Genomic DNA, 15,421 nt, shown 5'->3' on the forward strand with positions numbered 1-15,421 from the left:
TGGGTCCCAGACAAGGGGCCCAAGGACATAGACAAAAGGAAAAACAAGGTCCTTGACCCAACCCCAGGCCAGAGCAGCCAAGAGTGGGTGGCTACCGGAGGCCTGGAGAGAAGAGACCACCGCAAGGATCCCTGGCCCTCCTGTCCCTCCATCTGCAGACCCAGCACTGAGGATGACCTCATCTGGATGAGGTCAGGCTCAATGCAGGGCTTGGGGGAGGGGACTGGAATATGGCCCCCACATCCCTCCCTCTCCACAACACTGGGCTTCATTCCACCTCTCCCTCCCGGGCTTCCTTGTGTGCCACCACTCACTGTGAGGCAGGGGGCAGGACTCAGAACTCTCACTGCTCAAGTCTTCCATGTCACTGAGATCAAAGGTCACCTTCTTGATAGAGGATCCTTTCAGAGTGTCCTCGTCAGAGACCTGACAGGTAGAAGTGGCCATGAGCACTGTTCCTCCTCAGGTGTTTTCACCCCACCTGCCTTGTGGTGAGTGAGGGCTGAGGCATGATGAGGTGCTTCTTCTGGGGTCCAAGGTTCGATGGGCACCCCAGGAGAGGCATACCACAAAGTCTGCCTCAGTAGAGAGGTCAAGCTAAGAGAACCCAACTGCCTGTGAAGCAGCCCATATGGACCCCAGGACCAGAGGAACCCCGTCATCCTCCTTGTGGTCCCCCCATTTGAGTGTCCCTGCTCCCAAACTGAAACCTGGAGCATGGAGGAGATTTCACACAGTCTTGGGGAAGGAAGAGACACTCTCGATGACACACTCAGTCACACCTCTCCTGGAACCATGCAGGAAGAGCAGGGCCAGTCCCCAATTCTGTGACATTCACAGAATCGAATGTGCTGCGACCAAGCAACAGATGTTCCAAGGATGCCCTGAACCACCAGCACAGACATCAACCACTCAGGCGTTTCGACACAGCCATCGCCTCTGCTGTCTCAGCCAAGAGCCTGAGCCCTAGAGGTCCAGTTCCCCCCAATCCAGGCCTGAAGAAATAAAGGCTCCCAGGAGAAGGGGAGGGAGGGAAGGAGGGAGGGAGGGAGGGGCCACACCGGGCTATGTGGCCACAGGGTGATACCTCTTCCTGCAGAGAAGATTCCAGCTGACTCAGCTTCTCTTCTTTCTTCTTCAGCAGGTCATGACCTTTCCGCATGGCTGACTTCATCTCATCCAGGTGCCGGTGCTCCTAGGACCAGGGAGGAAGGGGGGGAAAATGTCTCAGCACAGACACTAGAGTTCCAGCTCTGGTATGTGGTGGCTGGGTGGTTGGAAACACATCCCTTAACTCTATCCAGCTGCTCATTTGAGAGGATGGCTACTTGCCCTCAGACCCCGAGAACCAACAGGACAGTGCGTTATGGGAGGAAAACCATGCCTGCAGATGCTAAGTTCTCCAGCTGTGGACCAAATGTTACCATCACTCTGCTAGCTATTACTATTACCCTTGGCACCAACAAAAGGGACAAGCCAGGGCAGTGAAAGTGCCCAGGGATAGAATGGCCACACCCTGGGGAGCCCATCCTTGTGTCTACACGCCTCTTGCTATCTGTTGCCCACAAGCTAAGCACCCAGGCCTCAGGGCATGTGTCCCTCACCAATTCTGGCACCATCAGGATTATAAAGGTTCAGACATGACCCAGGGGAGCCCACGCTATTGAGGCCTCGACTGGTACAAAAGTCTGTAACATCATGTAATGATGGCATCTCTGTCTCTTTATTGCAAATCAGACTGTCGGAGAAGCCAGCCCAGGGAGCTACTCAGTGAGGGTATCCAAAGGTCTTCTGCCTCCAGTGTGTCAGAGTAGCAAAGAAGAACACTGGATTTGAAATATTTTAGACATTGGTTGTATCTTTCACCTAGGAACATGGCAATGGCAATACAGGTTGAATATCCCACTTCTAAACTGCTTGGCCTCAGAAATATCTGAAATTTTGTCGTTTTCAGATTTAGGGATATCTGCATGGACTTTACTGCTTGAATTGATTTGGGTGTTAGGGACCCTCAACCTGTATACCTCACTCATTAAAGATGATCACTGTGAAGATAAAAACAATTTATTACTAAAGAAGGTGTTTCACATGGTGTATGGCCATGATGAGGCAGACGCCCCCAGGGCCCATGAATGTTCAGCTGAGGAAAAGTTAGCACCCTCAGACCTCCCAATACAGGCTGGTAGGCCCTCCTCTTTGCTCCTAACCTCATCCAAGTTCTTGCGCACGTTTTCCAGGACCGTGGTGCCTGGGAGGTCTTCATCCATCTCCTGGGCACTAGCCAGCTCATGGCGCCAATGCTGCTGGGCGGCCTTCAGTGCCGTCTGCCGCCTCCGCATGGAGCGGGTCTGGCGCACCAGGAACTCCTTTGCGCTCCGCACAGCTACACCCTCAGCAGAGAGGAAGTGCCGGACACTGTGGGGCGGCAGGGAGCAGGGAAGGAAAACTGAAGGCTACGCTAAGCCACAGGGCCACTTCTTCGGCCCATGTCCACCTGAACATACACGGGAGCTACTGCTGGACTGGGGCTGGGATATCACCGTTAGATACCTAGAGTGTGTGACACTCTGCGGACTGTCCCAGGAGCCTGGACTCAGGTAACTAGACACTCCTAGGGGGTCTGATCGTCAACCAGAGGCCAGCAGGTGCCGGCATGCTGTGTTAAAGGTCACAAGCGGCAGGATATTAGCTTAGCAGAGAAGACGCTTCCGTCCCTGGGTCATGCCTTGAACCAAGCCCCACTGACGGTCAGGGTCACCTCAGCTCTGATATAAGCACACGATGGCACACGATGGGCTAGGGAAACTCACCTATCCATGGACGGGTCGATATCCTCCTTGCTCTGGGAGAGAGACGAGGACACCTCTTGGGTCTCATTCTGCAGACACATAATAGAAAAGGCCAGCTGAGTGTGGAGAAGCAAAGGGATCCTGAAGTCCCTCCCGGGGTTCTAGCCCAAGAAACAGGTCTTCCAGTCCCCAGGTGCTCTTTACAGATAGGTACCATCTGAGTGACAGAGAGGGTGGAGAAGGAGAAGAAGGAGGCTAGATGCTAAATAAAGCAGAGCCCAGTTCCTCTCCAAATGCCCCACCTTTCTGCCTCCCACCCATAACCCCTGCCCTCACTCCCAGGCCTCAGCCCCTGGCTCACTGTGCCAAGGGATTTCCTCAGGTCGTCAATGTGGAGATCTGGCTCCAAATGTGAGGATGCATTCTTCTCAGCTGCCAGCTCTTTCAACATGTCCTGCTTCCTCTGTACTTCAGCCTCCAGGCCACTGTGGTGAGGAACAGAGCAGGAGGGCTGTGAGACTGGGACACTCACTCTCTCCCCCACAGGGCCTCGGTACTCCATCCCTACAAAGTGCAGCAGAAATGTGCTGGCTGCTTCTGTCTGGGTTCCAAGCTGGGCCCTCGCCCTCTGGAGGTCCACGAGGAGCTGGGCCCAAAAGCGGCAGAGGGCAGGGGGAAGAGGTGGCCGCGGGCCAGGAGCAGAGTGCCCACACTACCTCACGTGCTTCTGCAGCCTCTGACTTTGTGTCTGCAGCAGATCCACCTGCGACTCCAGCTCCACCCGCCGGACACGCAGGTCATCGATGACCCTTCGCAGCTGCCGCTTCGACTCCACCAGGTGGGCATGCTCTTTCTTCGCTTCTTCCAGGTGCTGATGGGTGGCTGTGGCTTCCTGGGGCAGAGGAAAAGGTAAGAACGCCAACAGACCCAGTGGGGAGAAGGTGAGGTGCAGGCAGCGTCAGAAGTGTGGGGGACAGAAAACAACGAGACGGATTGAAAGCCAGAGCCACTGAAGCCACTGTCTCTAGGATCTGGGGTCCGTGGGCTCCCGTCTGCCACCAGAGCTCCATTCCCCGAGGCTCGAAAGTCAGGTCCACTGGGTAACATGATACTGGCCAACACAGTCTTAGGACCCCAGGGCCTGGACAGGACAGGTGAACAGATGAGGGCTGGGGGGCGGGGGGCGGCAAACAGACCTCCTTCTCCAGAGCAGCCTGCCTCTGCGCGTCCAGGAGTAGCTGCTTCTCTCTGCGAATATTCTCCTCCTGAAGGGAGATAAGCCCCAGGCTGACTGCAGACCCCAAGAATGAGGTGGAGCCTGCCCTGTGCTCACACCCCCTCCCCAAGGCAAGGTGGATCTGGCCATCGCCCTCCCTTACCTGGACATCCAGCTGAGCCCGTCTGGCCTTGACATCTTTAGTTCTGGTTGCAAGATCCACCTCTAAATCTTGTAATTTCCTTTCCTGGCACAAGTATGGCAGAGAGAAAGACATGGTGTGGGAAGGGAGAACGGTATTAGCTGAGGGGTAGGAGAAAGGTCCAGAACCCAGCAGGCCACACCCAACTCTAAGCCGGACTCGGGCTGGCTTCCTCTTTCCCTGTCCTTGCATCCTTCCAGCGTACAGCAGGCCACATCTTGCTGAGTCCAGTGGGGGCATCCCCCAAGAACAAAGACATAAATGGTCTGACCTCTCCTTCCCAGGACTGGGCCTGCTCCCAGGCTCAGAAAACAAAGGAGCAAAGATACCCTGACGGGTAGACATAGCCAGGGTTGAGATCCCCTTCCTGAAGGTGCCAGACTCTGCCCCACAACTCTTGGATCAGCACCCAAGACTTCCCACCCTGCATCGGAAGCGTGTAAGCACCGCCCCCACGCCAGGCCCTCACCTGATCCCGGTGCCGACGCCTCAGGTCCTCAAGCTGCTGGTCCTGCTCCTGCCTCATGTTCTCTAACTCTCGCTCATGGGCCCTTCGCAGGCGTTCCAGCTCTCCTGTCAGGTGCCCCAGGAGCTCAGCCCGCTGCTTTCTTTCCTAAAAAGATCATGGCGGCCGCCTGTGGGAATCTACAGTGGCTCCTAACACCCCCCAAAATCAGTCTCCCCAACTCCCGCTGTGGTAGATCAGTGAGACCGGTGAAGATCACTACCAGCTCCCCAAGTTTTGTTGCGAGGGCCGCTGTTCACCCGCAACGGGAGCAAGCCAAGTTGAGTTGGGGTCCACTCAGGTCATGGAACATCCCCACCTCTAGGCCCAAGATGGATAACGAGATGGTTACTATTACTGTCCAGTTGACAGAGCCTGGGATCACCGAGGAGACAGGCTCTGGGCATGTCTGTGAGGGATTTTCTAGACTGGGTTAGCTGAGGTGGGAAGACCCACCCTAAATGTGGGAAGCACCGTTCCATGGGCGGAGACTCAGACTAAAGCAAGAACTGGAGCTGAGTGTCTACACTCATCCCCCGGCTCCTGACTGTGGACACAATGGGGCCGACTGCATCAGGCTTCTGCGCAAGGCTTCCCCACCATAATAAGAGGAAAGCCTTCCCCACCATAATAAGAGTGTAACTTGAACCCCCCCCTCCCTGAGATGACTTTGCCAGGTAGTTTGACACAGCAACAACATAAGAAAGTAACTAATGCAGGCAGATAATATCCAGATATTGTTTGGCTCTTGGTTTTTCCTTGTTGTCCTGAAATCCAGGCACCCTGGAGGCAAGGTTTTGGAGTGACTAAAACTGAAAGTTGTGGAGTCAGACAGCTTGGGAAGGCGGCCTAATTCTCCAAAATGAAGGTGATGATGCGCACATTTCCCAAGGCTGCCTCAAGGACTGAACGCAGGAGGATGGCTAAGGAGCTCAGAGTAGTGCCTGGCACCTAGTAAAAGCTTGGTATCTATCCATCAGTAATCATTACCATTTAAACAAAGTACAGCCACCATGGGGGAATAAGCGCCCCTGTTAGGGGATGAGGGTTTCTCATGCTTCAGAAGAAAAACAAACAATGGCCTTGTTATTATGGGATGCCAGAGAAGTAAATCTTCCCTAACTGAGATTTTCCAGATCTCAGCCCCTCCCCAGGCCTGGCGCCAGCAGCGAAGGACAGCAGTTGGTGTTTCTATCTTTCTGCGTGCTGACAGGGAGGGGACTGAGCTACCTCGGCTTCATAGCGCTCTCTGGCCTCAGCCATCACTTGCCGGTGTTCCTCCTTCATCTTGTCCATCTTCCTCTCATGCTCCCTCTCCACCTCCTGGCGCTTGTCTCGAAGGAGGCTGCTGAGCTGGAAGGAGGAGAGCAGGAGCCCAGCTTGCCGGACTGGGAGTAGACAGGCCTGAGGACCTGCAGGTCTTCCACGTGAAGCGTCCCCAGCACACACACACACACAGAGCACCGAAGCATGCATGCATCTGAACTATGACCACCACCCCTCCCTACGGGCACACAAGAGCCTGGAGGTACCAAAGGTCCCGGCTTTGAGGGAGCGGAGGCCACTCGGGCTGGAGGGCCTGGAGACCTTAGTGGCACTGACACAGAGCAGCACTCACCTCTTGCTCGTACTCCATCACCTGATGAACCTTCTGGTGAGCTCTCTGCTCTGCCCGCCCAAGGCTCTCCTGTAACTGGGCCTCCTCCTTCTGCTGAGCTCCCTCTATCTTCCTCTGGAGGCTGGAGACCACCTAAGGAGGCAGCAGCACACACAGGGGAGTGTGGCCCGCAGAAGAGAGCCACCAAGCAGGGACTCGCTGCCGGAGATCTAGCACCCATCCCAGCATCCTATGGGGGAAGGAAACTCACTCCCTACTGGCCAAGGGTGGGGCTGAACCCAGCACGAAGGGGTCTGAGGGCCCAGGCTCTGCCCCCTCAGACCAGGCCACACTCTTCTCACCTCCCGGTGCTTGGCCTCCAGTGAGGAACAGAGCCGCTCCAGCTCAGCACTGTGCTCCTTCTCTAGGCCTGCCAATGCCTGAGGAGAAGCCAAGAAAGAGCCAGTGAGGGAAGCAGGGGAGGGCGCTGGCCAGGTCCTGACCATGGGGAGCCAGGGTTCAGAAGAGCGCCTTGTTCTTTGTAAACAGGGGCCAAGGAGAACCACAGGGACGCGTCTGTTTGAAAATAACTCCGCCCCTAAAGTCTGCAGCTGGGGTAAGAAAAGGCCACTGCAGAGGGGCCTTTCGGTAAACCTCAGGTCACTGCTTCCATCCTGACTCTGAGCAAGCCCACAGGTGCATACACAAACTCACAGCTGGGAAGAAGAGCCAGGCCAGGCCAGAGAGAGGTCAAAGCAGACTCCCTGGGAACCTGATCCAGATCACTGGGTATCTAACAACCAAAGCTCTCTCGCCAAAAGAAAAGTTCTGTGTGGTCTTTAATTTGGAGGCTGACGTGATGCTGGAAGGAAAAATGGAGGAAAGGAGACCTGTGCAAAGGGCTAGCCTCTTATTCCAGATCAGAAGTTAGGGAACAGCACCTTTTGTCAAGTCCGCTGCTCTGGCCAGAGCTCAGTAAAAGTTCCCCAAATCCACAGGACACGTCCCTGCACATCTGCTTCGGAGAGCAGGACGAGCACCTGCCCTGAGCAGGGTGGGGCCACACGATGGGCTCAGGGGCTCAGCTCCCGCCCTGCACCCCAACCTGGAGCTAGCCCCTCTCATGCTCTGCATGTGACTTCATTTAGCTCGCTCACCTCTCTCCTCTCCTCTTCCAGCTGCTCCCTCAGCTGCTGCAGAACCACCTCCTTCTCAGCCTCCTTCTCCGCCTTCAAGGCAGCCTGGGCCCTCCTCTCCTCGGCCTCCAGCTGCTCCCTCAGCTGCTCCAGCACCCTCTTGCTTTTCTGTTCCAAACTGGCTCTTTCGGCCTTCTGGAGGGTCTCTGATTCTTCTCGAAGTCTCTGCAGGGCGGCCTCTTGCTCAGCTCTGGGCAGACAGAATGGAATGAGACAAGGCCGGTGTACTCAAGTCATCTCCTCAGGCCAGGCAGCTCCCAGGGCAGACTCACCTAATTTGGTTCTCAAATGCTTCTGTACTGGACTGCACCTGGGCCCGGAGGCGGGCCAGCCTCTGCCTTTCTTCCTCTCTTATCCGAGTCTCCTCTTCCGCCTCTTCCTCCTCAGCAGCTTTCTGCAGCTGTGCCTTCAGGAGGCTGAGGGAAAAGGAAAGGTAGGCTGGTGAGAGCGACTGCAGAGGCCTTTCTTGTATTCAGGACCCGTGCCACTCCGCCTGCCTCTACGAGCCTTACGGCCTCCCTACAAACCACCCTCAGTGTTAGAGATCAGTCAACCTCTCATCCATGCTGGTTCCTCATGGACCTAAACCCATTTACCCTTGCCACGGGAAGCAAACGGCAGTCTGCTTGGTCCAGGGCTCCCCTCCACCTAACTGGTTATCCTCTGGAGAAGGTATTCACTCTAGGAAGATTACGGCCACCCCGGGGGGCAATGTCTAGACTCACATCTCTCACTCTTCAGTCATCAGGCTCTATCCTAGACACACCAAGGTGGACTAGGGGCAGGGAACCTGTGTTGGGCTAATGAGAGGTTGAACCTGACCTCCCACAATTCAGGTAATGGTTATCTGTTTTGTTTCCTCAAAATTAAGCATAGATTTGCTATCTTTGGTCTGAAAATAGTAACTTTCAACAGCTCTTGAGTGTTCTGTCTAAAAGGACAAGCTTTGGCATCAAACTGTCAACAAAGGACCTTCACACGTTTCTGAAGCAGCTTTCCTGGCCGAGGGCTGTGGCACACACTGCTCTTGGTAACCATTCACCCTTTTCCTCTGAGCAGAACCCTGCTTTTAGTCTAGTGCAGAAAGGCTAGCTCAAGGGCTACCTCTCCAGTCTCCCTGCCACCCAAGGAGCCAGGCCAGAGATGCTTTCCCTGGATAACTAATGCCATCCAGCACAAGTTTCTGGGAAAGGATTCTAGGAGTCACTTGGGTGAGGCTGTGGTGTAGCAGATGGGCCAGCACAGGAAAAGGGTGCCCCTCCCTCCCCACACCGCTCCCGGGGGGGGGGGGGGGGGGGGGGGGGGGGGGGGGGGGGGAGACCTGAGGGATTTCTCCTTCTGCTGGTGAAGCCGCACCACCTCCTCCTCCTCTTGCCACAGCCTCTCTTCCAGCTGCTTCTGCCTCTCTTTCTGCAACTCCAGCAGCCGCCTCTGGTCTTCCTCCAGCTCCTGGGTGACGGCCTCTTCCATGGCCTTCAGTATAGCCTCTGAGAACTGCTTCTGGGGAGCTCCAGGCTCTGTGGTTTGCCTGCATCAGGGAGAGGGCAGCTCACCACTACAGTGTTAGTGCCCACCGAGGTCCCTCAGCTACACACATCACACCAGAACTCTGACAGGGAGCCCCAGACAGGTCACACGGGGGCTGGCAATAAAACACAGGGAGCGTCTGTCCTTTGGGACAGGCCTCACGGACTGGATAAGGTCCAGGATCCTAGGAGGGGGACAGCCCATGACAGCCCTGAGAGGCTGTGGCCTGAGAGGTGGCTGGAGAACTGGCAGAGTAGAGAAGGGAGTTCTCTCCCTCACGGGCTCTCCCTGGGCCTGGCTCACAGCCCTGCCTCAGTGTCCCCACTGTAGCTCTGCCTGCTACTTAAGGCTCTTTTCAGAAACAGGTCCCAGAGTCTATTCTCTGCCTCCCAAACCAAGCAGAGGCCAAGGCAACGTAGAAGAATCTCAGAAGACGCTACGAAGATCCCTGCCTTGCTACCAAGGGAACCAGGTGCTTCCCTGAGCCAAACGTGGCGAAAAGCTTTTGTCCGCTCATGGTTACGCTAATGTCTGGAAATGGGGAGAAACTCTGAGCGAGCTGACTGCACAGAGGACTGTTAAGAGGAGACAATGGCATCAGTTTACTCTATGTCTAGAGAGTCATGAAGAGTATCAGGATAAAGGATTTTACTTCCTTAAAAGCCAGGAGGCATGTGCACTCCCGGGTCCCTGAGCATCACATTCCAGCTGGTCTCAGCACGTGCTCAGGCACCGCAGACCGGCCATGACGCAATCCAGCGGGAGCATGTGGGCAGGACCTGGATCCAAGAACCACTTCAGAGTCAAACAGGGAGCTAGCCAGCCCGACTGAGAGCCCTAGCCCCCCACACACACTCCAGCTCAGCAGCGTGGCAGATGGAAGGCAGCGGGAGGGGACAGCTCAGAATGGCAGAAGAGAACAGGGTGCAGAATCCCACGGTAGCCCGCAGAGACCAGCAAGAGAAAGACAGAAAAGGCTAGCGACATCTCTGAAATACCGTCAAGACCTGTCCTTCCCTATTCCTAAAACCAGAACTGAGAAAAATACCCCTGAGCCATGCTCTCAATTCTCTCTGCTCCCAACTCCGTCCCCTCCCTCCCTCCACGTCCTGGCTTCCTGAGTCCCCTGACACAGCCAGCTGATGGCAGATACAGCAACATGGCTGCTACCTCCTCTGAGAATATGCCCTCCACCAGGGCCTCCCCTCCCAAGCTCTCTCTGCCTCATCAACCCTCCAACTCATTTCCAACCTTGGCAGAAAGCATCTTTTTCCCCAGCAACAGTACCTTTTAATGTCTGCCTCCCTTGTGGGCTGTGGAGCTGTGTGTAGCCCTAGGGACAGATGCTGCAGGAAGATGGGACATCAGACCGCACGTGCCCAGGCTATACACACCAGTGAACCTGCCTGCACACCTGACACACAGGCACATGAGCCTGTTTCCTGCCTCCCTAAAGACTTGGTTATCCCGAACACCTTGCTTAGGTCTAAAGCACTGAACGATGCCGGAAAGAGCTAACGGGAAAGCAAGGGCTCGGGAAGAAGAGGTGGGTCTGGTTTCTAGGCCAACCGCTCAGGTATCAGTCTCCGTGAGACCCAGTTTCCAGTCATGGGAGGCAAAGGGGAGGCACCAGGGAGCCTAATCATTCAGGTTGGCCATCAAGTAGCTCAGAGATGCACAGGGGTGAGCAAGGTGGGGGAGCAGGGAGGGAGAGGTGGTCCCCTGGAGCATTCTGAAGTAGGGGTATTACTGCTAAGCTAGAGAGCCATATACCCCAACTCTCTGTAGTAGTACTGGGGACTGAACTAGGACCTTGCTTATGTTAGGCAAATAAATGCTCTACCACTGAGCTGCACAGCCAGCCAGTGGCTTGGATCCACTTACTACTCGGCAAATGCTAACAAAAGATGCAGACACTGAAGTCTGTTGCCTAACCCTTCAGACACAGCTGCCAGATGCAGAACTCCCACACCACTCTGAAAAGCAATCAGCTCCTACTGGAAAAGACTGAAGGAAAGCAGAGCAGGCTCCTCCTGCGGATAGGACACGCTGAGCCCGTGGACCAGTCAAAGGTCTGAAAACCCCAGAAGGGACAGCATCATTGAGACAGGAAGAAACAGGAAGCCAGGGCACTGGGCAGCCAAGGTGTCTTAAGAGGAGCTGAGCCAAGCCTCTGGCCTCCCCACAGAGGGCCTGGGGCCACTCCCTGACCTCTACCTCGCTTCCTCCCTCTGAGCCACACTCAGCTCCTGTCCTCATGACCAGCCCTGACCCGTTGGGCCACAGTCTCCCAGGAGAGCTGAGGAAGCCACCTTTGTCACGGTAGGATAGCTCACTGTCTGAAAAGCTGTGGTTGCTGCATGGCCACGTGACTCCGGCAGGGTTAGAGGATGAGATGGAGACCTAAGATAATGAGCTCATTGGCCTGGGCAGCTCTCGTGAGTCAGCAGCAGAAAAACGGTCTGCTCGACAGCCCTGGGTCCTTTGTAGCCCTCATTCACTGGGGGAAATGAATAAATCCCAGAGCCAGGCACAGCGACCTCAGGCCTGAAGTCAAAAAGTCAGGGCTCTAGAGGGCAAGCCTGCTCACTCTGTGACTCACCAGCAAGCCCCCTCCCCACCCTGAACCCCCCATCTCCTTTCTAAAACATGCCGTATTTGCTTTAAGAGAAAACTAGTCCTCGGTGGAGGAGAGAACACACTTCCCCTGGCTCCTGTTCATGAGGCTCCCCTCAGCCACCCCCAGCCCTGGCAAGGACCAGTGATGGTTGGTGGAGCTCTCAAAGCTGCACACAGAGTACCACGGATGCATTCACCCCTCACTCCCTTCCTTGGCACCACTCAAAGGGCATGGGCACTCAAGCAGTCCATACACTGGCAGACAGGACAGACACACAAAAACTGGCCCTTACGCCTCTGGAGAAACAGGTGAGGCGGGGCTGACTGCCACCTTCTCCTCAGGCTCCTCAGCCTCTTGCTGCCCAAGGCCCAGCTCTTCGGCCTGGGAGTGCTTTTCCTCAGCCCTCTCAGGGAAAGCAGGTGTGCTCAGGACCTGCTCCCTTGTAAGCAATAAAGAAGCAACTGTGTTAGGGCCGGTAGGGAGGGAAGAGCTCCACTTAGAGCCTATTCGGGGTCTAAGAGCTGAGGTGGGGACAAGGAGGGCCTCCCCATCCCCCATCCCCATCCCTCCCAGCCTCTTCTATGTCACTTGAAGTGAAGACCAGACATTCCCACCCGCATGGGAAGAGAGATGGTCCCATCACCCAAAAGACACTGCACGCAGCAGGTGTTCAGTGGATGCTGTTGACTGAAATTGCTACAGCTCAGCTTCCCTTGTGGCTCGCTCATACAGCTGTATGAATCTTAAGACCACCATCTTCTTGCCAGGAGAACGGAGGCACTGGCAAATACACCCTGGGCTCTGGACCAGTCTGGGACAGAAAGGTCTTTCCATCTGGCTTGAGGAGGCCCAGCCCCCTCCCCCTCCCCATCACCCACCCCCTCCCACCCCCGCAAACTGCCCTCTGGCTGGGCTTGGGACAAAACAGTGCTCCAGCTCAGTTTGAGACCAGAGGTAGGCTAATGCCTGGTGGGAAGTGTCAATAAGAAAGGAGCTGAAAGGGGTCCCCCAGCAGGAACGTAGTGGTCTGCCCTGGCAGGAGGCACACCCTGATTCAGGCCATCCCATGGCTCCCCCATCAGGCTGGCTACCCTAACTTCAGCTGTAGACTGAGAACTACGAAGAAGTCGATCAGCGCCGCCCAGCCTCTACTGCTCTCCTCCTGCCACTCTGGCTGCAGTGTCTACAACAGCTCTCGTCCCCGTCTCCAGGCCCACTACGCCTCCCGATGACAATGACACACGGAAGGGCCACCATCCTCAGGGACCCTTCTTCCTCATCCTTACCTCTGGAGGGGGGCCGGTGGGCTGGGGCTGGCTACAGAGTCCTTCCCAGGCTCCTCTGCTTCCTTCCACTCAGGCTGCCCCTCCAGGGTCTGCAGAGGCCCTTCCTCACTGGCCTGGCTGTGAAGGGCACTCTGGAGCTGCTCCCTGGACAGAAATGGGGAATGATAAGCTGGTCAGGGCAGCCAGAGGAGCAGGGGCAGGCCTTCACTTAGAAAACAAGAAAAGCACACAGTGTGTGGGTACAGTGTGCACCTCCCCCCGCTGGACAGGAGTCGCTGCACCCCACACCCACAGGGGCTGGAGACACAGCAGTCACACATGCAGCAGGACAGCCTCCTCCTCAGCCCCCTCCTGCAGGGTTACAGCCGCGTTCTCAGTGCCCTGCTGCATCTGCCTGGTCCAGCAGCTGAACACCGTCACACGTATGTCCATTCAAAGAACTCACCATCACTGGGGCCAGGGAGGGATGAAATGGGGAAAGGAAGGCCTGGAGAGATGGCCCAGTGGTTAAGAGCACGTACTGCTCTTCCAAGGACCCGAGTTCGATTCCCAGCACCCACGTCAGATGGCTCAAACGTGCCTGTAATTCCAGCTCCAGGGCATCCAGCACCTCTGGCTTCTGTGGGCACTCACCTTCATAGTGCACAAGCATGCACACACAGAGATACACACATGCACACTTAAAAATCAAATAAGGACATTGTAATGGGGCAAGGCTAGGTTGGAGAGACGACTCGGTGAAAAAGAACACTTGTTCTTTCAGAAGACTCAGGTTCCATCTCCAGCACCCACATGGCTGCTCACAACCATCTGTAACTCCAGTTGGAAGGGATCCAACACCCTCTTCTGACCTCCTCAGGTCAGGTACCAGACATACACGCGGTGCACAGCCATACATGCAGGCAAACATCACACACATAAAATAAACTAAAAATAAAAATAAATGGGGAAGGGGATGCCGGACTCAAGTGGTCAGACAGTAGCCAATGCTGGAAGCATCACTGTATACAGCAAGGAAGGAAGAGAGAGAGCAGACCGCGTTCTCAGACCCAGGAAGGGAGGACTGCTACCCTTCGTTTTCCCGGGTGGTAGCCCTCCTGCTTTTATGGGATGAGGCCAGGGGAACGAACGAACACGCACGCATGCGTGTGTGCGTGCGTGTATGTGTGTGCGTGCGTGCGTGCGTGTGTGCGTGCGTATGAGAGACAGAGACAGTTTGCATAGCCATGTTACCATCACAGGATCTCTCTCTCTGCACAGCCACCTCTATCATCACAGGAAGAACCCTGGCTCAGAATGCTGAGCTTCAGTACCTAAGAACATGGCTCTCCAGACATCCACCAGGCCACTTCAGCCCTGTCTCACAACCAGATACACACAGCTTAATCCAGTTTAATCAGCCCAAGCCAATAAAAAGGACAGAGTCCTTGGACTTACCAAAGGGCCATGTGCAGAGTCCTGCCAAGTGACACTCCACACTCCTGTCACAGTATACCACCACAGTACAACCTACCCCAACACCACACACACACACCTTGTACTGCCCTCCAGCCAGGGCACCATCTGCCCTCCAGCAAGGGCAAACTAGCCAACGCCAACCGTAAGGACCAGGAGTGCTACCCAAGCCCACACCACCCTGAAGACAGAACGCCTTGGGTCCCTGGGGCAGCCTCCCGCTGTACCTCTCAGAGACTTGGGAATGCTTGCTCTGCGGCTCAGCTCTGCTGGACTGGCTGCCGTCTTGTTCTTCTTGGCCTAATTCCTGGGGCTGCAAGCAAGAAGCCAGGGAAGAAACGCATTAGAGAGCTATGCACTGCAAGAGCCTCTTATCCTGCTGCGTCAAATGCTCGGCGGGTGCACTCTGTATGTCTTGAGAGGACAGGAGCCACTGAGACACAGAACATGTCTGTCTGCTGTAGGATGCAGCTTCCTAAGCTCTGGCTAAGCCCCTGGCCCACAGCTGGAACTGGAGATAAATAATATGGTCACTGCACACATAGAGAGGAGCCAGAGATGGCGGGCAGGGGGACCTAAGAGCCTGGCCTGCTGCCTGGAGCCCGCATTGCTAGCTACAAAGAGAAGGCAGTGATCTCCAGGGACACCCTAAACTCACTGAGGCCTGGCCCACCAGGGTGGGCGGTACAGGGGTGCCAAAATAAAATGGGCAAGCACGCCAGAAAGGAAGACTTCTGAAGCACCAGGGTCTGGGTGGAACAAAGGAGACTATGCCCCAAACCGGAAGGTACTGTCTGACTCTGGGGAGGACAGTGGCATTCCTTCCACTGGTCCACTCTAGGACATGAACCGTCATCAGTACACAGTGAGCACCCCACACACACACACTGCCCTACGGTCTAGTGTTACAGCATTCATTTGAAAATAAACCCCAAAATCTTATTTCACATCTCGGGTATCTAGGCAAATTTAGCAAGCTGGTTTAAAAAAAAAAAAGGCAACCTTCGATGATTTCAAATACTTCCTAA

At 55.5% G+C, this 15,421-nt stretch overlaps 1 protein-coding gene across 9 annotated transcripts in view; it reads right to left on the minus strand.

The window, feature by feature from the left end:
• Window positions 1–15,421, minus strand: part of Cep164 (centrosomal protein 164) — a 65,878-nt gene that overhangs the window by 3,925 nt on the left and 46,532 nt on the right. For 5 of the 9 annotated variants that reach the window (XM_076576178.1, XM_076576173.1, XM_076576174.1 and 2 more), the window contains 18 exons: window positions 14,621–14,706; window positions 12,939–13,082; window positions 11,945–12,091; window positions 8,827–9,033; window positions 7,778–7,921; window positions 7,467–7,695; window positions 6,672–6,749; window positions 6,331–6,462; window positions 5,943–6,065; window positions 4,677–4,820; window positions 4,169–4,252; window positions 3,986–4,054; window positions 3,506–3,681; window positions 3,151–3,274; window positions 2,811–2,878; window positions 2,208–2,415; window positions 1,088–1,195; window positions 315–426 (listed from right to left, as the gene is read on the minus strand). In XM_076576178.1, coding sequence (XP_076432293.1) covers window positions 315–426; window positions 1,088–1,195; window positions 2,208–2,415; window positions 2,811–2,878; window positions 3,151–3,274; window positions 3,506–3,681; window positions 3,986–4,054; window positions 4,169–4,252; window positions 4,677–4,820; window positions 5,943–6,065; window positions 6,331–6,462; window positions 6,672–6,749; window positions 7,467–7,695; window positions 7,778–7,921; window positions 8,827–9,033; window positions 11,945–12,091; window positions 12,939–13,082; window positions 14,621–14,706 — 2,383 coding nt within the window. The remainder of the gene's footprint in view (window positions 1–314; window positions 427–1,087; window positions 1,196–2,207; window positions 2,416–2,810; window positions 2,879–3,150; window positions 3,275–3,505; window positions 3,682–3,985; window positions 4,055–4,168; window positions 4,253–4,676; window positions 4,821–5,942; window positions 6,066–6,330; window positions 6,463–6,671; window positions 6,750–7,466; window positions 7,696–7,777; window positions 7,922–8,826; window positions 9,034–11,944; window positions 12,092–12,938; window positions 13,083–14,620; window positions 14,707–15,421) is intronic. The other 4 variants (XM_076576179.1, XM_076576175.1, XM_076576177.1 and 1 more) reach the window with 2 other exon arrangements.

Source organism: Peromyscus maniculatus, chromosome 7 (genome assembly GCF_049852395.1).
Source record: "Peromyscus maniculatus bairdii isolate BWxNUB_F1_BW_parent chromosome 7, HU_Pman_BW_mat_3.1, whole genome shotgun sequence".
Taxonomy (NCBI): Eukaryota; Metazoa; Chordata; class Mammalia; order Rodentia; family Cricetidae; genus Peromyscus; species Peromyscus maniculatus.